The sequence below is a fragment of the Anguilla anguilla genome, chromosome 13, assembly GCF_013347855.1.
Source record: "Anguilla anguilla isolate fAngAng1 chromosome 13, fAngAng1.pri, whole genome shotgun sequence".
NCBI classification, from domain to species: domain Eukaryota; kingdom Metazoa; phylum Chordata; class Actinopteri; order Anguilliformes; family Anguillidae; genus Anguilla; species Anguilla anguilla.
In genome coordinates, this window is record NC_049213.1 from 33,905,599 (window position 1) to 33,932,709 (window position 27,111).

Genomic DNA, 27,111 nt, shown 5'->3' on the forward strand with positions numbered 1-27,111 from the left:
CTGGCCAAATGAGCAGATCCGTTCACTCCATCATAACTTACCATGACTTTCATGTGCTGTCTAATAATGCGTCTGATGATGTCAAGTGATGTGTAATGCTTGTCGATTCTTCTCCAAAATGTGGGCTATGACGAAGCACTAACTGCTAAAGAGGCTAATGGCATTAACCTTTGCGAGTGACATTTTGAGTAACCCAGAAAAGAAGCATTTTCTTTGCGCGGGGATGCCAGTGGAAGATTGAGATGCACCGCCTGGCTTTTCGATCAGAACGCCTGCTCTTCAAAACCAATACATGCCGAGGCACCATTAATGGCATCAGAGTTTAAGCAACTGTCTGGGATCTACAGATGACTGGTCAACGCCCAACGGTCCCGTCTCTTATGTGTGCGTTCACGGTTCACTTTCCCAGGATCCAGCTCCCTTCACCTTTAAGGCCAAGCCTGGCACGGGTGAACCAGCACTGAGAAGGAAAGGGAAGCAGGACAATGGCGAGAGGAAACGGTAAAAATACGATTAGTAACGCGCGTTCAACCCGGAGGGTAAACCGAAATTATCTGGACGTACGCACGCACAGGCAGAAACAGCCACGGCTTCGCACTTTCCAAGCGGTCCCTTGGAGAGAATGGGTAATGGTCTGTTGTAGTGTTGGTCGGTTTGGCCGTGCGCTGGGTACAGGGTGCGAGGACCACGGGTGCCCAGGCAAGCCGGAGTAGTAAAGGTACTGGTCCACACAGTTGAGGGGGGAGGGGTTTGAGGAGAGGTAGAGATTTAATAGCGCAGGGCTAAGGAGGAGAGCTAATTCATATAAATGGGGAAAAATGCTTTGAGGAGGACGCTAGGATGGCCGGATGGTGTGTGTGCAGATGGGTGAGAATAATGCTCGGCAAGACACAGCTCTGGTCAGACCCCGATTCACAGACGCGCCAGAACGAAGCGACACAGCCAGCGGCTAAGTCGGCTACGGCCCGTGTCCACCTGTCGGTTACTGTGTGCGTGTGTGGGGGTTGCTGGGAAGCCGGTCCACCGATGGGCGGGCGAAGTTCGGTGAAGGCCGCGGGGTTTGGGGCAGGTTCGGGGCAGCTCTGCCCTCCCCTCACTGCAGCAGTTCCTCCCAGGATATGGGCTTGGAGAAGACCTCGCGCTCCAGCCAGAGGTCGTAGTTCATCTGGAAGTCCTCCGGCAGCTCCACCCGCTGGCCCAGGACGCTCTGGAGGCAGTTGTCCACGGGCAGGAAGTCGGGGTTGCCCTGGCTCTTGTCGTAGCGGCGGCTGTTGAAGCGCTCGATGTTGGCCCGCAGGGCGCACTCCTCCGCCTGGAAGTCCCAGGGGCGGGCGTCCAGGTCTGCTGCCGGGGAACACGGCTGTTACCATGGTGACGCCTCAGCAACGCGCACACACACACACACACACACACACACACACCCTTCATGACTCCCTTCACAACCTCATTCTATACATGAATATGTCCACACATCATTGTATAAGTCCACACTTTGGCCTTTGAAGGAATTTAGGATAGGGTAGAACATGAAACAAAGCAATCATCATAGTATACAGAAGGGTGGTTTCAGATGAAAGGAAAACTTAATTAGTCAGACTTGAGAAAGCCAGGGTTACGTCTTTACAGTTAAACGTGCTGTGGCATGTTCAAGGGCCAAATGAGCAAGGGTGCAAAAATAGTTCCTCCTACAGCAGTATCGATAGAACCACACATGATCAGGCCTTCCTGCAGGTCTAGAAGGAATAGAACAGCCCGTTGATCCATAAACAGCATAGCTGTCTGAGAATTTGTATAATTCATGAAAGAAAACAAGCTTTCCCACCACACTGAACTTCTGCTCTAAAGTGAACTAACAGAATTTCATTGCTTCTGAACCCGACTGAGCTTATAAACAACCACACTTGGTGGTTCACAAGCACCCATCAACCTGACCTAGCGTAACAGCTATGGCTGAGCAATGTTTGATTGATTTTTATACTTACTGGACTGATAACTGACTGATTACTGTGTGACTTTGATAATTCAGGCCCGAGGTTGACATGATCCGTTGATGAGGCCTTCGTACAGCTCTGGGTGGTTGATCAGTGTTAGCGATAGCCCCAGTTACGCGGTAACCCTGCCAACCGCGGGCGGTGACTCACCGTTGCCGTAGGCCCAGTCGTCGTTGAGGCGATGGCGGACCTTCTGGTAGATGGCGGACATGGTCTTCATGTTGCTCTTCCTCCACTGCCGGCCCAGGTACTTGGTCTGCACCTTGAGCAGCTTCAGCACGTAGAGCTGCATCATGGCCTGCTTGACCTTCAGCGCCCTCTTCAGGATGGGAGCAGACTTGAACACCACCAGCATCTGAGAAGCACGGCAGGGTAGCACAGCGGTTAGGGAACTGGTAGGACACTGCCATTGTAACCATGAGCAAGATACATAACCTGAATTACTGCAGTAAATATCCAGCTGTATAAATGGACTGTATGTAAAAGAATGTAAGCTCCCTAACTCACTCTGGATAAGAACATTTTCTAATTGCGTAAAAATGTAGAAGAAGGAGAGACACAGGAGCAACTGTCCCAAATGTTTTCAAATACATTTGGGACAGTTGCAGGGCAAGTGGATTTGAAAAGCACTTCCAATACACTTCCAATAACCAGAACTCTGAACCCTGACAGGAAGTGGCATACAGATGAGTTCCCCCCAATAAATGAAAATAGAGAAGTATAACGAGCTTATGAGAATTAGCATGAACACAGGCCCGACAAGATCAGGAAAGAAAGAGAGAGGTGTACAGGGGCAAACAAGATCTGGTAGACGAGACTTGACAAGGTATGCCAAAGACAACAGAAGCACACAGGCAGGAAACTGTGAAAGCAGTCGACCACAGGAGGCAGTGTTCTCTCACCATGGTCCTGGAGTGCTTCCACTTGGTGAGCTTGTTGAGGATCCTCAGCAGGTTGATGCAGGAGAACAGGTTCCGCCAGCAGAACTGGTTGTTATCGCCAGCCTCCTGTCCAGCCGCACACACAAAATCTCATTCTGCACCTCGTTCAAGCGTTCCCCTCCTCTCTGCTCCAATCGAAACGGAGCCCTGAACTGTTTCATCGTTAACTATGTTCAGCGGAGTGGTCTCTCTACAACACACGCTCAAATTGAAGTCCTGCAGCACAGGTCATGGCACAACGTTGACCCCCAATATTAACAACATGACTCCACAGTTAAAATTCCTAGGAAAACTAAAAACAAAATTGAGTAAGTAATATTTAAGCGTTTAACTCAATTTTATATATAGAGGGGCGCCAGATTTTTTGATAGTAATTTCCATGCTTAAGTGATTAAATCACTGACTAGCTACGGAGCCCACACAGCAAGGCCTAAACAGGCTGCCAACTGAAAGGACGGAATTGGACTCTCTTGATTTGACAACTCGGCTCTAACTGGAAAACATACCAGGGGCCATTCAGAGTGCTGTCTCTGTCCCTGCGTCTTACCAGACTCTCAGCAGTCAGTTCTGGGAGCTCGTGCACCACACAGTAAGGGAAGTCCAGCACAGAGATACTGCAGGGACACAGATGAGCACACAGCCAATCAGTACAGACCACAGTCCTAACAAGGGAAGCATAAAAAAGCTACAGGGTTTCCCCGAACAGGGATGCTGATTGGGCGGGACGCTCACCTGTTCTTGGCAGTGATGTAGGACATGATGTTCTGGTTGAAGAACTTGAGAATCAGGGGGATGCAGTTGGCAAAGACCAGGTGCTGGGCCATGTACTCAAACTGAGGGGCGGGATCGGAAAATAACGTAAGGGAATTTTGAATACTCAAACACTTCTCTCCATAGGTGGACAGTACAGGACACTGGGGGCTGGCCTGTTATTATTGATGTGTGTGTGTCCCTTCAGAGCGGTACCTGGTAGATGTGGTTGAGTTTGAAGTGCTTGAGGAGAAGCAGCAGGATGGCGGAGATGGCCTTGACGATGATCTCCTTGTGGCGGTTCACGTCCACGCCCAGCTTCATGCTCTGCAGCACGGTGGTCCTGGAGAGGACGAGCCAGCGAGACAGACAGGAAGTCAGCCAGGCGGGGCTGGCCCATTTCGCATACCCCACCACCCCACCCAGGGACGAGCCCAGGACTCACGGCATCTCCTCAGGCAGCACGTCGGCCAGGATGTTGATGGAGTCCGTCTTGGCCTTGGAGGTGGGGGCTGCCGCCAGTAGGATCTTCAGCAGGGCGATCTGGGGCAGCCAGGGACGAGGAGGTGGGATGATTATTTGGAGCAGTTTCATATTTAAATATTCTTTGACTTCCATGGTACAAGAAAAACATATGTTAATTATCGGTTATTTTATGCAGCGCTCTCATTATCACCTCAACTAATGTTTGAGTTTCATTCCTATTTTTTTGTTTCATTGGCACCAAATACCGATTTAACAATAATCAGATTAAGCAAACTGATTATTCGATGTGACGTGGCCAAATTTTCCATTAAACAACAGTTAACGGGTGTGGTAGAAGACTCATTACCTAAATACTCAAACATCAAAGTTTGTATAACCGCCAGTTTTGAAAGGAATGTTGACTTCATGAAAGCAACTGATAAAAACCCTGAATTTAACTGCCGTTCATTTGGAATACTGTGAGACCACAGTCCCCTGCTGCCAGGATTGCGATGCTGTTTAGACCGGTGCAGCACTGGTCTCAGTGTGAGGGGAGGCAGGAACTCACCATGTACTGAGGCAGGCTGGGAAGGATACCCTGGTAAAGCAGCTCAGTGGAGCTCATCTCCACTTCCTCTTCACCCTGTTAATAGCCACACAGCCGCACAGCCACACACACAGCCACACACACATGCACACACACACATACACACACGCGCGCATACACATGCACGCACGCGCACGCGCACGCGCACACACACACACACACACACACCTTATTGGGACGTATTTGCATGTGTGAACAGATCCCTGGAATGTGACTCCCTGAGGCATCTGGATGAGACTGGATGCTTTCGGTTTGACTCACCCCTGACAGTGGAGTCTTCTGAAACTCCTCCTCCCTCGCAATCTGAATTTCCGCTATGGACACGTACTTGTGCTAAAACCACACAGGAATACATTCTCAGACTAGAGCAAACAGTGTGCGTGATAAAGACATTACCAGGCATACAACTGAAATAAACTGAACCAAGGCACACTGTTTTCAAACTTCTCCTGCGTTTTAGTGTGAGCGTGCCAGACGTGGATGTGTGTTCCGGTACCTGTTTCAAGGTTTTGATGCTTTCGTGGATTGGCCTGGGCAAGCCCACAACCGTATCTGTGTCACTGCAATCCAGAAACTGGCAGTTAAAAGTAGGCCATTGCTCTACAAATGAAACAATGTGCTCCACACAAATCTGCACCATCAACACAAACAACAGTTTATATACATGTATATTAGTGTTTATATACTTTATATACGGACACATAAAATTGTTCCTCATTTCAAACCATACACATATATTAGACAACCATACATGCATGACAATTTTAATTTCTTGGCAACCAATGTGACAGGCTCCCTATTTACTGTGTCAGGAAACACTTTTTCCAGATGCATTTGCGCACATAGTCCATGAGGTAAGGACATACTCTTGGGTATAAATCATGAGGTAAATCCCCCCACAACCGCCAGATACACGCCTGGGTATAGATCATGAGTTAAATCCCCCCCCACCCGCCACCACCACTGCCAAACACACTCAACAATCAACAACCCCAGACAGGGAAACTTACTTTCCCAGCGTATAACCAATAAATTTGCTTCTGCTCGATTCCAGGAAATTTTCTATGTCTTTCTCCCTGTGGCAAAAAAAGAAAAGAAAAAATTATTATTTAAATAATTATTATAACACCATTATTTAAAAAAACAAAATAAGAGAAATGTTATGAATAAAGGAATTTTACACCACAAAGCACAAATTTAACCTTGATCAGCCAAATAAGGAGCTAAAAACCTAAACATCCTGCTAAGTTGACATTATTAAAAGTATATAGTTGCTAGCTTGCATAGAGAAAAGCTAATCTCTAAAAGGAGCACAGGGCTGCTGCAGATGCAGTAGCACAGTGGGGAAATAGAACCTTCAGCCTGTGGTAGCTGCATGGCCCATGACGGGTGCGTCACTCTCCCCCTACCTGACTTTGGGGGCCCAGGGCAGGCCTTTGGGGAAGGACACCCTCTCGGACGGCGGGTGCGGGATGGGCGGGGGCATGACCTCGTCCCGCTCCAGGGGGAAGGTCTCGGGCTCCAGGCTGTTGTCGTTGTCGTCGTTGTCGTCCTCGTCCTCGCGGGGGTCGTCCGTCTTGTAGGGGTCCTTCTCGTTGAAGGCGTCCAGGTTGTCCTGTTTAATCAGGGCCTGTGGGAAAGGGGGAGGAGGGCAATGGAGGAGGCAGCCTGTGGAGGAGGCTTTATCCACAGCCTGGAGCCCCACAGCCCGGCTCAAACCCAGCACCTCAAACTACACCTGCTAGGAACAGTTCAAACTGCGGAAACCACATTTGGCTGGATTTCATTTTTAGGGTTTTGCTTGTATTCTTCGGTTCTTTAAAACGCAAAGACTTTAATTTGACCAGCGTTTCCTGACCTGTTAAGCCTGCCTATGGCATTTATCCGACTAACCGAAGACTAACTGTTTTTTTAACTGTATTTGCTAGAACCACATGTGACAAGAGCCACCAAATGTGAAACATCATTAAAACATTTCAAAGATGGGCACAAGCAATTAAAAAACAAGCATGGGAAAATAGCACTGCAGCTCCCTAGGTGCCGCTGCTCTCTGTAAATTAAGGGATTAGCATGATTAGCCTGCATGCATGAACACTAGCTGTACTTATTCTTCCTGTTTTATGAGAAGTATCAGCATTAAATGTGAAATACCCAAACTGATACACATGCCAGTGTAAAGTCTAAATTTCCCTGCTTCGGGCTCAGGGACTGTGAGGGTGACAGGCCACCCTGTCCCCGGCTGGGACGGGGGTCCTGCGCTGGGCGGGGGGGGGTACCTTGTGCTCACGGCGCGCGCGTTTCTGCTGCTGCTCGATGAGGTCGGAGGCGGAGGCGGGGGGCGAGGCCGCCCTCATGCTGCGGATCACCCGGATGCTGTCCTCCGGCAGGGGGGGCAGCCCCAGCTCCTCCCGCTTCTGCACCTTGATGTTCTGCAGCTGCTCAAACCCACCCAGCGTGAACTGCAGGAAAAATGGGGGGGGCCCGGTCTGTTACCATTCATTCTATGGTAACTGTTACACCGACCAGCGGAGGATGGGCACCCTCAAAACGCATTTTGCTTACCTCACCAGCTCGCTTTTTTCACGCCTGTGACAGTGTCTCTGTATGAAGAGGTACTTTACAAATAAAGTTTGAATTTAACGGAATATGACTGCTGCTGATCGCACAAAGCGAGAGCTCAGCCTCGCAGTGAGTTGGGAGTGAATGTGCGTGATCACGTGGCAGCTCCCGCCACGCTATAGTGTGCGGTAATGTTAGCCACGCTAGCGTGCGGTGACGTCAGGCCACGCTCCTCTCACCAGTATGGTCTTCCACAGCAGCAGCAGCACCTTCTTCATGGGGAAGTGGGGGGCGTGGCCACTGCAGAACTTGGTCACCATGCCGAAGAGCATGACGGATATGGGCTCGTTGTTGTAGAGAGGAGACCCTGAGTGAGTAACCAACAGCTTTAGCACTGCCGACAAAAACACACCAACAGTTCAACATATAATCATGCACGGATGGATGGATGGATGGATGGATGGATGGATGGATGGATGAATGCTAAATACTCCACATACCCAGCTCGGTCTTGAAGGTCTCCCGAGCGGCCCTCCACTCCACGGTGTCGGCGGGGTCGTCCTGCTGGATGGCCTCCACCATCAGGTACATGATGTTGAGCAGCACCCTGTCCCACAAACATCCATTAATACTACCACTAACAGAGGCTCATGGGAAATCTGTGGCACACAGGCACGTCTGCAGAGCTTATTATCTGATCTTGCCTCCAGGATATAACCGAATGCCCCAGCAGGTAAAGAACAGTGTGTGGTTTCTGTGCCTCTCCTGTGTCAAGAGTAGATCTGACTGCATAAAATGCATGAAATGGAAATGCCACCATGTTGTGCATCCAACATATCAAAAGCAAAGCGGTTCATTTGAATCACTGCTTCGCCCGCATGCCACGCTGATTTGGTTAGTCAAATCCGTCCGTTTCCATTCCTGCACGACTAACGTCATGTGCAGCCACTGCAGCCGGTGACATCAGCGCCTGTGAGCAGGGCTTTCATAGGCAGCGCCTGGGTGGGCTCGGGGGGGGGGGGGGAATTCACCTGAACTGCTCAACCCTTTAATGAGCGGGTTCTAAATCACCCTATTGGAGTTCCACAGAACAATGAATGCCATTTCCCATACAGCTCCTCGCTTGATTTTCCAATGAATAAAATGCATTGCTTTTTGATGTACTGTACCAGAGTTAGCATAAGCTAAATGGGTCAAGGTCCATGCAAGTGTGGCCTAGCTTTGCAAGCAACCTTGAAACGGCAGGTTGCAGTACCACTGAGCACTAAATATAGCTCAGATAACACAAAGTGGTCGACGCCATGTTCTCTTGTGAATCTAAATGACACTGGGGATTCTTTAGTGTTGTGGCGTGATGGTGGTCTTTAGCGGTGTGTTGTGATGGCGGTCTTTAGCGGTGTGGCGATCTTTAGCGTTGTGGCGTGATGGTGGTCTATAGCGCTGTCGTGTGATGGTGGTCTATAGCGGTGTGGCGGTCTTTAGCGCTGTGGCGTGATGGCGGTCTTTAGCACTGTGGCATGAAGGCGGTCTATAGCACTGTGGCGTGATGGCGGTCTATAGCTTTGTGGCGTGATGGCAGTCTTTAGCGCTGTGGCGTGATGGCGGTCTATAGCGCTGTCGTGTGATGGCGGTCTATAGCGCTATCGTGTGATGGCGGTCTATAGTGCTGTCATGTGATGGCGTTCTATAGCGCTGTCATGTGATGGCGTTCTATAGCTTTGTGCCGTGATGGCGGTCTTTAGCGCTGTCGTGTGATGGCGGTCTATAGCTTTGTGGCGTGATGGTCTATAGCGCTGTCGTGTGATGGAAGTCTATAGCGCTGTCGTGTGATGGTGGTCTTTAGCACTGTGGCGTGATGGCGGTCTTACCTGAGGTCTGTGCTGTCAGCCAGGGAGATGGCGGGCTTTCGGACCGCGCTGCTGCATGCGGCACTGTTACTGTGAGGAAGAGAGAGAAAGCAGGGAATGGCGGTAAGAGACGGAGAAAGAGAAGCGAGTGATAGACACTCATTACGCTGGTCGCTGGGTAAGCACTCTGATGAACACCGTGATGCCAGGACAGTAGGGGTGTAACGGGTACACAAAAATTTTAGTTCGGTATGTACCTCGGTTTTGAATTCACAGTTTGGTACATTTTCAGTACAGCAGAAAAAAAGAAGTGCAAAATATAATATAAAATAAAATGTATTTGTTATGAAAATGAAAAAGTGACAAACTGCCCATAATTTCATGCTGAACAAAATATAGCACAAGTCATCAGGGGGCACACTCTACATTGAATGCTCGTACCTCTGAAATTAATAATCAAGCATCTGCTTCTGACCAGGCAAAGCCAAGCCCAGAACTTCAAATGAATGCATTGATGAGATCAACATTGAGCTACAAGTTAACATTTGGCATTTTGTAAGTGGCAGCGTGCTCAGGAAACACATCTCCGCCTGTCACAGACAGGAGCACACCAGCTTGTTCAAGCACAGCAGGTCTTCAACCACGATAGAAGAGACACCAACACTTCATAATAAACTGAAGAACGCCTCTCAGGTCTAGCAACCCCCCTGCTCAGTCTCATAATCCATGCCACATTTGGTAAAAACACCACAACATACTCAACAGCATTAAGACACAGACATTGCTCAAGAAAATCACTTGTGTCTCTAATGCCATTCACAGATTCACATTACACTATCTGCAAATGACACTCTGTTATACCGCTATACACATTCGCACTATTGGTCTATCCATGAATAATATGGATCACAGAATGAGGCCCTGTACAGGCCAGATCCATGTGAACAGGCATAATCAGGCCTGACAGGCTCCACCTCTCACCCACCCCACACATACACCTCCAGCCAGGGACGGAGTCTCTTACTCAATCTCCATGTTGAGGAGCTCCACCAGGGCTGAGAACGTTCCCACCTCCAGAAGCAGGAAGATGTTGTACCGCATCCAGTGCTGTACCTCGGCCTCCGAGCCACACTCCTCAAAAGTACCTGAAAGGGGAGGCGGGATAGGCTCACAGTGCTGTGACATCACAATTAGCATGCACATTCTCTTCTTCAGTCACCAGCGTGAAAGAAGTACAGCAGCTAACTGTATCAATTCTACTTGTGTGCTGAGTTCATCCATCATGGACTGCAATCTATACTCTCTTCATGCTATAGCTACTTAAAACAGGTCCAAGTACCCTGGGAACCGTGACAGGTACAAGAGTAGATCAATACAACGGATTAAGAAACCTAATGAACAAAATAAGTGAGAGGTTCCAAGACAAACTAAAACCTGCCTATAGCTACATACTTTATAGACTAAATGTCAAACATTGAAACAGACAGCTTAAGACAGCAGTTTGTAACTATAATCCAATTCCATGCAAATACACACAGTAAGACAACTAAGGGCCTGATTTACGAAGACCTTTTAGCACATGCAAAACTAGTAACAACCAATGACCGGTGCAAAACAAATTCCAAGACCAATCATTGGTCATGCTATCGGTTTTGCGCGAGCTAAAAGGTTTTGCACATGCTTAATGTCTTAGTAAATCAGGCCTTAACTGTATTTTTTTTTTTTAATTATTCAGAAGCCAGAACAACAATCTTTCAAAGGCACAAAATTGTTCTAATGGTTAATTACTTGTAAATGAGTAAATAATGAAAAGGCCATTCTAGGGGCCCAAAGAGGGCAGGGCTCTGCCACGTACCCTGTGCCATATAGAGGATGGCGCGCGCCACCTTCAGCCTCTTCTCCCGCGCGGTGACCTCCAGCCCGTCCAGCAGCCGCATGGCGTGAGCCCGGTGCTGCGCCGCGTCCAGCTCAGTCCACTTCTTATCTGTGACTGCAGACAGACCGCACGCATGAACACACGCACACAACGACAGGAACATACGCACACGCATGCACGCGCACACATACATATCAACATGAACATATGTGCACGCGCACACACACACACCAACACGAACATACGCACACAACAACAGGCACACGCGCACACGTACACACACATCAACAGTATAAACATACGCGCACGTACACACACATACACACACACACAGACACACAGACACAGACGCTAGCAAACACGAACACCTCTTAAATTTGGGACCGACAGTTCCCAAATGCTTGCGTCATTGAGTTACTATTTTGGTTGTGTCATGTGAAAAAAGCAATGAGTCAACACAGAACAGAATATCTTAAATCATTTTACAGCCTAATCGTGAAGCCCACAAATAGGCTGCTTTTAAAGGATTAATCTTTCAGTTTCTTGTTATCATTTGGGAAAAAATTATAGAGACACAAATACACACACAAATCTAAGGCTACCAGCATCCTCAGAGATCACAGAAAATAAGAAATAGCTTCAAACAGTATCATTGCATTGCTAATGAAATAAATATAATCTAATTTATAAGAAATGTTAGAATAAGGATCACATGCCATTCAAGAAAACAGTACTTATAACAGCAGCTTCAGCTTCCCATATAAAACCTTTCCTGGAGCCAGGAACACAACCTACTACACCACCCAGAAAGTCCAGACAGTATCCCTATACAACAAAGGCAAATACGGACGTGCATCCAGGTACATACCATGAGTTCTGAAGTCTTCTGCGAAGCATTTCCTGTTTAGCAGAAACTCGGGTCCTTCTGTATAACTGTACAGCTCTAAAGAAGAAAACATACACAACCCTGAGCACCTGAAATGAGCTTGTACTGCAAAAAAAACAGACTAAGAAGAAAGGTCCACTTCCAAGCCTAATTTTACAATGACTGCTGTTGAAGCTCCTATCATGGTCATTAACCTGTACAGCCACAGACAGAAGTAAGGCACATTAAAAACAAGTAAACTCCCACAATTCGGTGGGATTTTGACATTTCACCATGGCAACAGCTCTCAGAAATGTTTGGATTTTGGGGCGATGTCCCACCTGAGAGTTCTGCAGCCCACTTGTCTGTGTCCGCATATTCAAACTCCAGATCAGGAGACTCTGAGAAGCCCTGAAGAAACCAGCAGAAAACGCATGTCAGGATAAAGGACTGAGACATATGCACCCAGTTCGGTGGGGTGCCGTGGGGATAACCGTGTCATATTTCGCACAGGGACACCTGCTATATCTTCAGCTCATTTTAAATGCGTCAAATGGGAAAATAATGCCACTACGACGCGCTTCTGCCCCGAAAGACACTACTAATGAACATTAAAATGTAAGTGCTCAACAAATAAGGACGTAACGTTACCAACACCGCTTTAACACAATACGTAATGGTCGCTGTTCAATAAGACGGTTACCGGTACTGCCAGGCGTTAGTTAACGTTAATCAATTGCAATGTAAGCATACTGGGAATATATCATATGATGATTCCGCTGACTGAGCTAACCCGACAGACAGCGACAAAGCTAGCTACAAAATATAACTATGACTAAAAGCAGATAACAGTTCGCAAGGTAGCTAACAAGTTAGATGAGTTTGCGTAAACTAACTGAATAGTCAACCATAGCGATATATTTATGGATAGCTATGTCAATGACAGTAGTTACTGTATTCGCTAACATTACCGGCGTTAACTAGCTAGGTAGACTAATGTTAGCTAATTTGGTCCTAATATCTTGTTAACTCAGCTGGGTAGATTAAACTACCCATTGTATGTTACTCTTTCGATTAAACCATTCTAGCGCCAGTCTTGCAAGCTAGTTAGTCAACGCAAGCGTGCGATCAATGTTAGCATTAGCCTACCTAGCTAGGAAAACAGCACTAGTTAGCTAACAAACAGGGTAGTAGTTAGTAAATCCTGAAGTAGTCTAACATTTTTTTCGTATGAGATGTTTCTATCAAGCTAGTGGACATCCTAAAGTGTGTAATTCCGTGCTTACCTCAGAGTCTTTCCTTTGGTTGCGGATGAATTCACCTCTTTTGTTCGGTAACATCGCTTTCTGTTTATTATTGATAATCAACCCACCTCCACCACCAGCGTCCATCTTTGATTTACACCTACGGTGACGTTCCTACACTCTCGCGAGAACAGCTAACATCACGAGCTACGTAATTCCATAGTTCTACCCATAAACCATACAGTTCTACCTAGTGTAATTGCTGTTTAATCTCAGGTAATCATACAGAACACATATATGGCTGGGAATATAGTAATAGCAATTAAGAGGGTTTCGATTAAAAACATCTCTCAGGACCTGTCTAATATGAAATGCAATATTTCAATAAACAATTTTTTATAGGCCTATAATTTAAAACACAACTCCCCCATGACGTTATACCTTATATGATTATTGTAAATTCATTAAAAAAACTGTTGAAAATATATTTTCACTCTGTTGATACCACTATTACCTTTCTATCATACGTGGACAAATTTGATTTACAGAAATGTTAATACCTACTGGGTCTATATAAATAATTATTACAAATATGAACACTGAAGTAAGAAAAAATGCAAACTGTCTAATTGTAATTATAAATGAGTCTGGTAATAGACTTTTGAACATGTCATAACAAGATAAAAAGAAACACCACAACTAAATATGAACTGTACATACCCCTTACAAAGCTAACACAAATGCTGCTGTGACTTGATGATCATGTTTTAAAGAAAATATTGTCCAATGTGTCCAGAAAATTAGATTCACTTCCTCAACTCATAACCGTTCAGTACTACCTTTATTTGTTATTTCTAGGACAATGAAAAACAGTTCTAATCCAGAACTCCAATTTATCTGCACTTCTACCTGAAATGAACAGTATATTGTCATTTGTACTGAGAAATGTAACAGAATATAGAAATTGAATATAGAATTATACAGTATAGAGTATAGAATTATGTTGCAAAATATACCAATTATTGGCAATTTGTTCTTATTGGGATCTATCAGAATATAAGCAACAGACTGAATCCTATTATTGTTATTAGACAAAAATCATATATATATATATATATATATATATATATATTTCCATGCTAAAAGTAGGTCTATATATGGAGTTCCTCCATATATTCAAATGATGCATTCCAGAATAATTTTTAATATGGCTTTATAGTTCCCCTGCATAAGAGGCAATGTCCTTTACACAAATCTCGAGTGAAAGCAATAATAAAACTGTGGATTTGGCATTTAAACTTTCACTGCATTTGGAATTTTTGCACACCATTTTCACAGAAAACAACAATCATCAATTTCAAACACAAAGGTTTATTTCAGATATTACAGCCAACAGTGACCAATCAACAAAAAGCGAAAGATAAAAGCTATAATTACAAAATGGCTCATATTTGATTTAGCTACGTGCAGTGTGATTTTATCGGTCCTGCAAGAATTATTTAAAATGATATATATTGTAGATATTCAAAAGAACGTATTGACATAAAAGTCATTATCTCACACACAAGGCTCAGCTAACTTGTATGAAAACCCTCAGGTAGAAGCATGGAACAAGGAAATCCCTTGTCATGTGTCACAGTGATCGTTGTTTAGGTACGTAAAGGGTAACATGTTCACAGTTTCTCCCTGGCAATAGCAGTGCACACCCTGGACTGACATCTGACAGACTGTGATTATATACTCTCTATATTTTTATATTTGTATATTATTTCTGACTGATATTCCTTTAGACGTATATGCCGTGTTGTTAATTCTTCTCTTTATTATTTTTTCAAGTTTCTAAATAATCCCTCTCAGGGACAAATTATGACAAAAATAGTTGTCACTATCCTGGGAGGGGGGTGTTGGAGGGTAAAAAAAAAAAAAAAAAACTGCATACTCACTGATCCAAACAGGTCAAAATTTGTTCAATTTAAATATTTCATTTCTAAAAACAGAATTTGTGTCCTCCCCACACTTTTGTTTTTTGTGGACAGGCACATCATCATAGTGAAGCCACAAGTGAAACTGTCCAATCGGTGTTATTCCACATTCAAAGACTGGTCATTGCCATCCAGCGAGTGCACTTCAAGGCACGAGGGAAGAATGTGAATCACCATATGGCCTTTTTCCTCAGAGATATTTCTAAGCAGCAGGAAAATAATGGAATATAGCCGGCTTTGAGAGAATCAAATGACAAACGGCAGGTTCTGAACACCAAAGGTCTAGCAAGCATGGCTGCTTATATGCATCAGAGGTACAATAATACAGAATGTAGAGGGTGGAGGGTACAGGGGGTCATAAAATTCGTTTTTGGAAATAAGTACATTAGGCATATATAGCGATGCTGTTGCTTGACCACAACACGTGCAAAACAGTTTCCAGCAAAAAAAACAAAATAAAGCCAGCACTAAGGTTTCAACAAAATCATGTGAATGTGCGGGCAAGAAGTGACATGACCCCTAGTACACTGACGTCCATCAGACACACTAATGGACACAGAGCTCTTGTTTCCTTCACATGGAATTCAGCAAATTATTTCTCCTTAGTTTATACTTGGTACAGCCACACTGAAGAGACAGGCAGAAAGAGAAGAAGTTGTGTGCATCTTCATTACAGAATAGGGATTAAGGGATATCCAGCTGGTGCTTAAAGTAAAAATGGGACCAAACAGAAATAAAAATCTCAAAACAACACTCCGTCATTCACTCTCACAATTTTCATTCAACCAAAACTAGCCCTGTAAACCAAAACTTTACATTAACATGTTAATATATTGCTGTTATTTAGGACATAATGATGTTCATGCATCAAACAGACACATATGTGTTAGGATATATCATGGCAAAGTGACATTATTTATGCCTAACATACCGCACAATTGGATTTTGTTGGGGACACCAAACTCCTTATTGATATCATATGGCACCAGCACACATGCAGAAGTGATCTAATCAACCATTACATAAAATTCAGCTGAATTTCATATGACAAGCTGAATTTGCAATGTCAGTGAATCTCCCCGGCCATTTAAAACAATTGTGCACTTAAAATGGGCAATATATATATTTTATATGAAAAAATACACAAAACAAACATACGTGTTTGTGTGTGACCTTACATAATGTGACAAAAACCACAGGCAGGTTTGGTTGCACAGCAAGGGCATCATGGTGCCTCAGAACATTAAGCACAAAAAAGATTTTAAAATAAAACGAAACATTAAAAACCATTGTGTCCATCAGCTACATGATCAAGGAGACAAAGATGAGCCAGCCTGACTTAGAAAAAAAGCATAATACAAATAAATTTGGTTCATCACGAACAGACAGCAATACTGACTGAAGACGTACAAGGGATAGGTGTCGGGGAAATGCAGCTCCAATTTTGTTCTTCCAATCAGAAACAGTAATATAAGTTCATTTATATAATCAATTTTGTTATATATCTATATCATACATACATGAAAACAGAAATAATATTTCACAGCTGTCTCAAGCCTCAAGCCTAGTTAGACACAATGCACGAGCCACAGCCAGATGATGGCGTTTTTCACGTTTTTACTTCCACACTAGGAATATTTGGACCTGAGGTATTCCTGTATGTATATGTATACTTACTTTATGTAGTAATGTCATCAAAATATGTTTGAGAGACAGCACTAGTTTTTAAACTGTGATGCGTGGGAATGTACCTGAATTGCAGTAGGTAGATTTTTCTTTTTGTTGCCATTTTCTCCCCAATTTAGTCGTTATACCAATTCCCTGTGTGTGTCACGGTCCTGGTCAATTCGCTATCCTCTGTTGGTCTGGGGAGGGTGTAAACTACCACATGCCTCCTCTGATACATGTGGAGTCGCCAGCCGCTTCTTTTCACCTGACAGCGAGGAGTTTCACTGGGAGAGCGTAGCGCGCGCGGAGGTTCACTCTATCTCCCCCAGATCCCCTCCCTGTTGAACAGGCGCCCTGACCAACCAGTAGGAGTCGCTAATGCAACGATCAGGATTCATACCCTCACCGGCTTCCCACCCGCGAACACTGCCAATTGTGTTCGTAGAAATGTCTGACCAGGCCGGAAATACTGCCGCCGGAGATTGAGTGGTGGTAGGCGAGTGCTTATACCGCTACACTACCCAGACGGCTCTTGTAGATATTTAAATGGAGTCATAGTTACAACATGACTTGGATCAACTGAAAAGAGGAGCATACTGAAAATCTTTTTCTATGTCCTTTGGTGTTTTTCTGAAGAAGACCAGTCCTTATGGCAAAAATGTATCCCTGTTTGACAGATGGCTCCTGAATACCGAGTATTTTCCTTTATGGCTCTAAACACATTTTTGCTTCAGCACAAACGTACCGTGCAAAATCATCACGATACACAGAAGATTTGTGCCCCTGAATTAAGAAGATTTTTAAAAAGGTTTGCTCTACCTACATACATACCTACATTGGACCAGCATTTTCGCAGCCGCATGTGTGTCCAATGAGATTGCATTAGATAATCTAGATTAGAATCCACAAACCAATGAGGAAAGCTCTTAAAGGAAAAATACAAATATTAATGAAGAGCTGTTTGCAGGTAAACACCCTATAATGTTCCCCCCACCCCCTTCCCCCTACTAATATGGAATGTATTTTGAAGCTGAAAACGCAGAATGAAAGGGTAGAGCAAATCATTCATAATCACAGACCCCTTCCCCACAGCCTTTCGGCACCATTTCAGCATCTTCGCGAATAACATAAATTGTGTGATTAAAGCAGCTATTACACGAATAGGAATCGGTATGAAGACAGAGATCAGAAGGGGCGGTCGTGGCTGAAGTTTAACAGACAACTGACATTTGGTCTTTGTGACAGTACACGCCAGCTTGTCTGCATGTACACCAGTAACGTGACTGATGTACCAAAGGCCATTTACTTAATTTACAAAATCACAATTGAAACAGATATAATATTCAGCTCTAGGGTATTAACTTTTTTTTTTCTTTCTAAAATTATTATTTCTATCGGGAAGTATTTTATTTTTAAAAAATGCACCACTCCCTCAGAGTAGTTCAGGGTAATTCTTTGTCTGGAGTGTGGCATGGCATTGTGGGTCACTCCCACAGATTAATATCTGTGAAAACAAAAATCAAAAAAACAGAAATTCTGTCATACAGCTGTACACCACATGCACACATGTCAATGTAAATCTTTTCTCAACATCCTATTACCTTGAGGCTAAAACACACTGGATTTAAAATACCATAGATCAGTACTTCACTGCCCCCGTTTCAAATTCAGCATGAAAACCCTACATGCAGTACAATGGACAGAGACCAGGTTGCTATGGCAGATGTGTGACTAAAACAAAAGCAAAAAGCGCATGTGGAGATCTCACGTCGAACATACTGGTCGTGGAGTCGGTTGAAAGCATCACCTGTTTGTTTAACGATTTTTTCATGAACTATGACTCAATGAATATTTAGAAAAATGTCAGAATTAATGTACTTAAATGTGATTCTGTACTGTATGTGTGTATTTAATGTTTTTACAGTATGTGTGGAGCCAAATTTCCAAAAACTCTTCTAATGTAATGTATCTTAATCTAATCTAATCTAATCTAATCTAATCTAATCTAATCTAATCTAATCTAGACTGTGACCAGGAGCATCCCTGTTTCTGTACCTGTAGTAGTTGGGCTTGAAGGGCCCATTCTTGTTCAGGCCCAGGTACTTGGCCTGCTCGTCTGACAGCTCCGTCAGGTGGGCATCAAAGGTGGGCAGGTGCAAGCTGGCCACGTACTCATCTGCAGCACGCATACACGCGTGCCGACGTACGCACATGCACGCACACGCACAGGCACGCAGCCGCACACATATATACAAGCACACATACACGCACACGCATACACAGACACAAATAGACAAAAAATATAAAACATCCCATTCATTAAAAGTTCCTCTTAATCCAGTTCAAACAAACAATCGAAAGCTACTTTTAAACATAGCACTGAAAATCCCGCCACTACAGCATCACATGCAGTACTGCATAAAGGACACAAGATGGTGGTCATCAACTAAGCCGAGTTTATACTGAATGCAGCAACTGCTCATTTTCTACCACGACTTAACAAATAAAGAAGAGATATTAAAGAAATATTAGAGGGGCATTATAGATATTAAATAAGTAGTGCAGTGTCTGAGGAGCTGGTCCCTGGTGAATGTTGCTTGTTACCAGACTTTTCAGACAAAACTCGGTTTCCAGAGTAAGAAAGTGTGTGGAGACAGTGTGCTCTGATCTTACCCATCTTCTTGGGCAGCAGGTAGACATCTTGCTTATAACGGCCCTCAGGTGCGTTGTAGAGCTCGATCAGGGCGAGGGCCTACACAAACAGAATGTTAGCATCGCAGCGACAGCCCTGCACGCCCACCCAACGTTCCCCAATATCAACGCGCACTCACACTGCGCCCCTCTTTTTCCACTATGACCCCACAGGGGCTCTGTCAATACAAATGAAATGGCCGTGCGCCCAGCTAACTTTTTAACAGCGCTCTACGGTGGACGCTTTAGCATATCTCAACTGAGCACTTGTCAGCTCCTTCACTGCTAAGTGCAGGCTACATTTAAACACACTCCACCAGAGTGACAACACCACCTGCTCCGATATGCACCCAATCCCCCCATAACCACCGGGACACTGGTCTCCAATGCAGCCCACTTTTGCCATATCATGTGAATAATGTATTCCCGGATTAGGACCGGCTCAGTGGTCAGGGGTTGCATTGTGCGATTCGATTTGATTTGATTTGATTTGATTTGATTTGATTTGATTCGATTCGATTCGATTCGATTCCATTCAATTCAATTCAATTCAATTCATTTAGTAATGCGCTTTTCACACAGAGCAGTCGCAAAGGCGCTTTATCGAGGAACAGAAGGACAAATTGGGCAGAAGCCAGGTCTGAACGCCCCAAAAAGCAAGGAAGTGAGGTAAAAACTCCCCAGTGGGGAGAAATCTCAAGAGGAACCCCGGCTATAGAGGGGGAGCCCATCCTCCGCTGGCCAGCCCAGTGTAGAGGTAGAATGGATGGTAACAAATATAATGAGCCATCTATCACAGTAAATAATCGAATGGGTCGAGCAGGTTACGGTCTGAGGTATTAAATTAGCTGGTAGTAGGAAGTCCAAATGAAGAGATGCATAATAGATTCAATGTCAGCTTTATTAAAAGAGGGGATCTCTCATAACAAAAGAAAGCATCTCTCATAACTGCAACATTATATGCGGCATCACATACAGATACAGAATGCTCCAATTCCAGCCATTCCTGTGTGGTTTTAGTACCTGCCATTAGTACCAGTGAAAAATGGCCATTTCTGAAAAGGCCACCACATCAATTTCCCCTGCCATTTTTATTATTAGAATCCAGCCCGATTTCAGTTCAAGGACGTCTCCCGTCCGCTTAGGAGATGCATTCACCGACAGAAAGGAAAAAAGAAGCCTGCACCAATCAAATAACTGCTTCTACCTGCACCAGTATCCACAGACCAATCAAATAACTGCTTCTACCTGCATCCACAGCAGGGGTGTGGCCAACTCACCTGAGTCGTGGCCGTGATTGAAAGGACAAAGGTGGGCACGGTGGAACAGCTCAGGTTCAACAGACGACCCTGTGGGAGGAAAATGGGCATGTTGACATTTACCAGCAGGAATGCAGGCTATATTAAGCACCTATGTCGTGTGAAAGTGGGCCAATTTCTGTCTAATTTCAACCTGTATTATTATGTACAATAATAGGTACACTGTGGATATCCCCATAGAATACTTGTGAAACGTGGGTAATAAACCATTTTATTCAGTACTGTCATAGCATATCCTTTTATTCATTTGTTTCCTGAAATGCAATTTTTTGGAGCAACACCTATAACCACAGGTTAATTGACTATTTACCCAAAAATAAATGCACAGTGGCTTCAAACACACACTCATTTGGGATTTGGAACCTTTTCTGTAATAAAATGCACCTGCAGAGGCACAAACCGCAGAAGCACCTGGACAGGTACACGCGCACGCACAGTAAAGGGGTTTTCGGACAGCGTACCTCGGCCAGCAGGACGACTCTCTTGCCGTCGGGCCAGATAACGTGGTCCACCTGTGAGCGCACCCTTTCCCAGGTGAGCTCCGGCGTCCGCAGGCTGGCCTGGTGGGACGGGTTAGAGGTCAAAGGTCAGAGGTGTAGGCAGAGCACCACAGAGACAGAGACATACACCTACACCCACAAGCGCACACACACACACACGTTAGGTAAACTCCGTTGCACTTGACAAAGCACTGGCTTCAGAACTGGAGTTGGTCCAGGGACGCTGCACTGTGGCTACCCACTGCTCCTAAGTAACTAGGATGGGTCAAGTCCAGAGGACAAATTACCCCACAGGGTCAATAATGTGTAACTTAAAAAAAAATTCCGCTCACCACATCAATTTCGGTGTTGGAGTGCCCCATGTTGCAGACAATGCAGCCATTCTTCATCCGGTCCAGCTGGTCCCGGGTCACCACGTTTTTATTCCCTGCAGGGGAACAGCAGAAGACCTCTGGACCTTCCTCGTTTCACCCAGAGTCAAATATTTGCTCTTTTGTTCCCGTGAGTAAATGATAAGCCTCTTACATGGGCTAGTCTGTAAAGAGCCCCGGCCCGAAAAACAAAAACAAACATCGTGCCATTCTGAGAGCGATTTTCCGACTAAACATTGTTTCTGGCCGCTGCTCAACCAGAGAACGCAAAATCAGGCATTTCCACGAGCGACTGCTGGCGTGGCCTGGATTCCGAACGGCCTTTCGTCAGCAGGGCCGGATTCGAAAAACAACAGTCAAAATGTTTTAGTAATCACGTGGAAGGATTACCTGTGCAGGTGATGATGACGTCCACCTGGCGAATGACCTCGTTGAGCTTGACAACTCTGAAGCCGTCCATGCTGTCCACAGGCAAGGAAAGAGTTAACAGCTGAACCACCAATCAGCTCCCTCCAGAGGCTACGCTTCCCACTTCATACAGAATTATAACTTTGACCTTTGAAAAGTCATCAGGTTCCACGCAATTAATAACTCCACCAAGATTAGCAGAGAGATCTCAAGGTCGGCGAAGTGCCAGGCACGAGATTTCACATCACTTCAATTTACTTTTACGCACATATGCTTGCATTATGACAGCAAAAGCAATCCACTTTCAAACGCGTGAGCGATCTATTATTAGGTCTGAGCACGAGAGCACAGTACAAATTCCTAAACCCATGTGACTCAATGAAACTTCAGAGACTGTGTTGGGCTTGGACTGGGTACATGTTCATGAAGACTCTCCTAACACTTACCCTCCAGTGAGAGGGAAGCTAACCATGTATTTGTAAGTTACCCTACCCTAGTGTATACCGCTAAATACATTTAAAAAAGAACTTTACTATAATTTTATACTGATTTAAAAAAGGTGAATTTAAGCAGAGGTCTACATGTTAAATTTCCTCTGCAAAAACCTGAGATCTTGATGATGATATCTTCTGCGCAGGGCACTCATTGAAACCTGAATTGTGATGCAACACACTCATTCAACACTGGATTGAAAACACGCAAGGCAAATTCCTAGTCTAGGGGCCGCCCAATGAGGAAGGAAGGAATTTACATCCATGGAAAAAAAAAAAAAGTGAAGCAATCTGATTCCCATCAGACAGAGAGGCGCTTCCCCATTTTGTCCATCAGGCACACCACTTCCTGCTTCCTAGTTCGTGGACAGCACTTCCTGGTTCTAGGATAGCACTTCCTGCTCCCTTGGTTCTTACCAGGCCTGCAGGGCACAGATGGGGTCGATCTCTGTGATGTAGACAATGGCCCCCAGGGCCTTCAGAGCAGCACAGCACCCTTTCCCCACCTGCAGCACCGACCAGAGAAGATTCAACAAACAATATTGATATTTCATGTAATCCACAAATCATATGTGATGCATTATCAATGTGTCGACTAATCTGCCAGGTTGAAAGGCAAATCCCCCCACCACTATGGATTTGTTAAAATAGAGCTTTGATAAAGGAGGTTGAACAGCAGTTTGAGTTCGATATTAAAAGCTGGGTTGAGCCATTAAAAAAATCTCTCACCTCTCCATAGCCGCAGACCACCACTTGCTTTCCTCCAAACATCACATCAGTGGTCCTCTTCAACCTAGAAGACAGACAGAAAATAGCCATTAGAGGACAAGTGAACTGCCACAAGCATGAAAGCACTTTGTCACCACAATAACACAGAAAAAATGAATTAATGTGATAGCAGAGCGAACAAATGATCAATTAATATCAAATGTGTCAGGTTTTTAATTTACAAGTTTTAGTTTAATGTGTTTGATCATGGTTTTCGCTCACGTGGAATCTTTTGCAAAACATCTACATCCACAAAGGAATTAAAATCAGAAAGTGTTGAAAAGAAACAAGTATTAAACAAGTATACTGATTGTATACCTTTACAGCATTTACTGCACAATGTCACAGTTGCTCTACTCTGTTTTTCTACGGCCTCTTATTGTGAGTGCACTTGCTACTTTTTGGCCCTGATTAAAACACAAAGCTCACTGACCCATCCAGGATGGACTCTCTGCAGCAGTAGAGGTTGTCAAACTTCTGCTTGGTGACGGAGTCGTTGACGTTCATGGCTGGGACACACAGCTTCCCAGCTTTTGACAGCTGATACAACCTGGGAACAGAGATCAGTGCACAATACATTCTGCTTGCTCTCAATTTGCAATTCATGAGACTATAGGCGCCAGCGGTGCTTCAAGGGTATATCTAAAATATAAGAAACACACTTACATTTATAGTGCTGTATGCTGGCATGTATGCTTGTGTATCCTACAAAACACCTTGCCCGTTATTCCATTTCAAATCTTTATTGGCTTATTGTAGGAAAACACCCTGAATTCATTTCATGCTAGAAGTAGATGGCTACCTAGCTAGTTAAATGTAACTACAGTTATTGAACCAATGAAAGCTAGTTAATGTGCTTTTGTGAATGACACACATTATAGCTTGTTAAGCTATACTTGCTTTATACGTGTCATTTATATGTGCCAACAAACAATGGCAATGAGTGAGCAAAACTGGGGAATGCTTTTAGGAGCTGTGCAAGACAAACAAAGGAGGACAGAATGAGGAAGGAAGAAACATGAGACCAAGACATGATGACATAGACTAGAGAGTCCCTTACAGACACACCCATCCAGATGCAGTGAGTGGCTGAGAGGGGCATGACTTATGAGCAGAGACGTAATCCGAGTTGCATTTCTTTTTTCTCCGCTTTTACCTAACAAGATTGCTTAGCTTTTTTGATAGGAATGGTTTCCTTCGCTCTAAAGAAAGTGCAAACATAACCACTCCTGTTCACCTGTAACAAATCAGTGGCATAGTATTGTTTTCTAACAAGACTACTACTTATTGTCTTTCTTATTGACCTGTTAGCGATGTCTAGTTCAGGAGGTGTGCTGGCATGCAATGCCTCCTAATAGCACAGAAATCAGGATAAGCTTTGCCCTTTTGACCTTAAAGATCAGACCTGCTCAACCCCTCTGTACAATATGCCTCCTTTCACAATCTCACATGATGTTTGTTGGATTTGGTTGGGTGATTTATCTAAATTACCCCCACCCCCAGGGACTTCACCAACACTTTATCGAATTATCATCTTGGTTGAGCCACCTTAGCATAGCTCTACAGAGCTGACTGTTTGCAGCAGTGTTGATATAAGAAGTCACTGCTTCAAAGCTGAGATACACGCCCACTCCAGGTGTCATTTCGGACCAGCCTACCTGTGCACCCCAGTGACGCTCTCTTCCACGATGCCCCGGATCTTCTTGAAGACACTGGGGTACTTCTTATACACCCAGTGAGTCAGGTCACCGCCATCATCCAGGATCTGATGGAAGAACAGTGAACCCCATTGTCAAGTCTAACACCACGATGATTAGACCCTTGGTCCCATATTTATGAGCACTGCATTGAAACCTCCATGGTGATTTTACTTCAGGTTTCGTGTGAAACGATTTGCCTTTGCAATAAAGCGCATAATCGCAGGGTAAATTCTGTGTCTCAGCTGTCCTGCCGATGGAACAAACTGGGGTGTTATGTTTGTGTTATTCTAGCCTGTTCTCAAAAGGGAAGAATGCCGCATGGCTTCGTAACAGGTGTCGGTAAAATAGCCATAAAGACTAATGATGATGGAAAAAATTTAGACTCACTGCCAAATGGATATTAAGGACAGTGAACATTACGTCCATCACAGAGCACATCCACACGCGATACTGAAGGGAGAAGTGGGCGCCTGATGGATGTGCAGAAGCGACATTATGTAATTATGCAAAAGAGAGAATGTGAATCACACCATGTTCGGCTGCCAGCCCTCCATGTTGACACAGCGGTCGATGCACCACCAGAAGTCATCCTCCGACTCCCCCTTCCAGGCAAAAACGGACACGCCTGGAGGAACACGATACACACCGTTACCCCCGGCAACCCCACACTCCACCACATCTCTACGAGCAGTTTCCTAAAGCAGCTGCACATTTCTGTCCCATTCAAGTACAACATTTCTGCTCAATTTCCATGACTTAAGTGCAAATTACATTGAGAATATTTGTACTGAGTGAGCACAGAACAAATTTAACCAGTTCCATTGTTACTAGATAAAATGGCCAGAAAACATGACCCAATATCCGTCTTGATGTTGGCATAATTATACTTTTATTCACAGGCCAGCACTAAGTTGGCCCATTGTTAACTTAAAGGGCGAACAAGAAGACTCCAACATTGGCCACCAGCAACAGAAATAATTCATTAACATCCTTAATGTTAAAGTGGCTCGCTCACTGGGCTACACTAATGCACAACAGCCAATGACACGGCTGCCTGACAGTCACATGATTGGAAATGTTCAGTGTATCCTAATGCATGCAAATGGCAGTAGCTGACAGCTGATTGGGCCACATGTTAGATACAGTTGGCAAAAAACCATCTGCCGGGGGAAAGCTTATTGGGACCTTCAACACTGACTGCAGACATACTGTTTAAATTAAGGGTGGTATTACTGGACAAACATTTACTGCAGATGGATTAACAATGTGAAAAAGCACCAAACCTCACATGATCTTGTCTCTTTTAGGTGGAAAGAAGTGTAGGGCCACACAAGAAGCACAACGTAGTAACCAGAAACAAACTCTGAAAGAGCACTGGTCAGAAGCCCAGTTAAATAACAGAGGCAAAACAAAAACGGCAGCCTTAAAAGGAAACAAGATTTGGCCTCAAGCTTTTAAAGCATCGAGGAGATGATTTGGCGACTGCAACTGAAGAAAATCACTTAAAGCCCTCCTAGGCCTTATCCTTAATCTCGGAAGATGCCTCCCGTGGAGAGACTCAATTCTACATTCTAAAGGCCATTTAACTGCGGTCAAATACAATGCGCTCCATTTCCATTTAATCTGCCGTTAAAGCCGTATTAATATCACGAACAGGGGCTTAAGAGCAGACATCTGGGCTTATGCGACTGTTAAAACGAATCAGGCCAGGACGAACAGACGCTCCTCTGTGCCTTCAGGTACGGCAGTTACGCAACACAGCGCTTTGATTTCATAAATGCACCCCGTGTCCTGCACAGTGCGGGGGGGGGGAGGGGGGGGAGGTGAGCCTTTTTCTTATTGTTTGAAGTTCGGATTGGATGTTGGAGGGTGATACCGTGCCGGACTTCCAAAAAAAAGAGTCGGCGATGATCCTCCTCCCTGCTTCGGCAGAGATCAGAGAGACGAAAGACGCGCTCGCTCGCCCGGAGGGAGCGGCCCCTCCCTCACCTTTATTCAGCAGCAGGGAGATTACATTTTACACTGCGGTCCCGAAAATATTTTTTTTTATGAGAAATTCTGTATGATA

The 27,111-nt window shown here is 44.7% G+C and overlaps 2 protein-coding genes across 5 annotated transcripts in view; both read right to left on the reverse strand.

The window, feature by feature from the left end:
* Positions 1-737: 737 nt before the first annotated feature.
* Positions 738-13,338, reverse strand: strip1 (striatin interacting protein 1). 2 transcript variants are annotated; one of them, XM_035388078.1, is made up of 21 exons: positions 13,188-13,338; positions 12,243-12,312; positions 11,905-11,979; positions 11,016-11,150; positions 10,185-10,305; positions 9,182-9,250; positions 7,814-7,920; positions 7,553-7,680; positions 7,031-7,213; positions 6,164-6,384; positions 5,765-5,830; positions 5,251-5,314; positions 5,016-5,087; positions 4,716-4,790; positions 4,128-4,225; positions 3,899-4,025; positions 3,665-3,765; positions 3,480-3,546; positions 2,894-2,998; positions 2,142-2,346; positions 738-1,341 (listed from the first exon to the last, which is right to left on the reverse strand). In XM_035388078.1, exons 1-21 carry the CDS (start codon positions 13,290-13,292, stop codon positions 1,094-1,096), a joined length of 2,442 nt encoding a protein of 813 aa, XP_035243969.1. In that variant the 5' UTR covers positions 13,293-13,338; the 3' UTR covers positions 738-1,093. The 2 variants fall into 2 exon arrangements, with proteins under 2 accessions (XP_035243969.1, XP_035243968.1); XM_035388077.1 differs by having other exon boundaries at positions 738-1,344.
* A 1,158-nt stretch (positions 13,339-14,496) lies between these two features.
* The window catches only part of LOC118211227 (S-adenosylhomocysteine hydrolase-like protein 1), a 39,309-nt gene continuing 26,694 nt past the window's right edge, over positions 14,497-27,111 (reverse strand). The window contains exons 6-17 of one of the 3 annotated variants that reach the window (XM_035388258.1): positions 25,574-25,668; positions 25,002-25,108; positions 23,777-23,893; positions 23,305-23,368; positions 22,993-23,081; positions 22,067-22,137; positions 21,638-21,732; positions 21,267-21,365; positions 20,767-20,835; positions 19,469-19,547; positions 18,851-18,971; positions 14,497-18,299 (exon numbers count right to left, since the gene is read on the reverse strand). In XM_035388258.1, the coding sequence (XP_035244149.1) occupies positions 18,293-18,299; positions 18,851-18,971; positions 19,469-19,547; positions 20,767-20,835; positions 21,267-21,365; positions 21,638-21,732; positions 22,067-22,137; positions 22,993-23,081; positions 23,305-23,368; positions 23,777-23,893; positions 25,002-25,108; positions 25,574-25,668 (1,013 nt within the window). In that variant the 3' untranslated portion in view covers positions 14,497-18,292. Of the gene's footprint in view, positions 18,300-18,343; positions 18,786-18,815; positions 18,972-19,468; positions 19,548-20,766; positions 20,836-21,266; positions 21,366-21,637; positions 21,733-22,066; positions 22,138-22,992; positions 23,082-23,304; positions 23,369-23,776; positions 23,894-25,001; positions 25,109-25,573; positions 25,669-27,111 lie in introns of those variants that run through there. The other 2 variants (XM_035388257.1, XM_035388256.1) reach the window with 2 other exon arrangements.

Bases quoted from the DNA above. Each gene is read 5' to 3' on its own strand.
- strip1 (XM_035388077.1), bottom strand. From the start codon at position 13,292: ATGGACGCTGGTGGTGGAGGTGGGTTGATTATCAATAATAAACAGAAA. The intron at 9,251-10,184 runs GTAAGAGACTCC...TCTTCCTCACAG, and splicing joins CTCCTCAACATGGAGATTGA to TAACAGTGCCGCATGCAGCA. The intron at 3,547-3,664 runs GTGAGCGTCCCG...GTGTCCCTGCAG, and splicing joins TACATCACTGCCAAGAACAG to TATCTCTGTGCTGGACTTCC.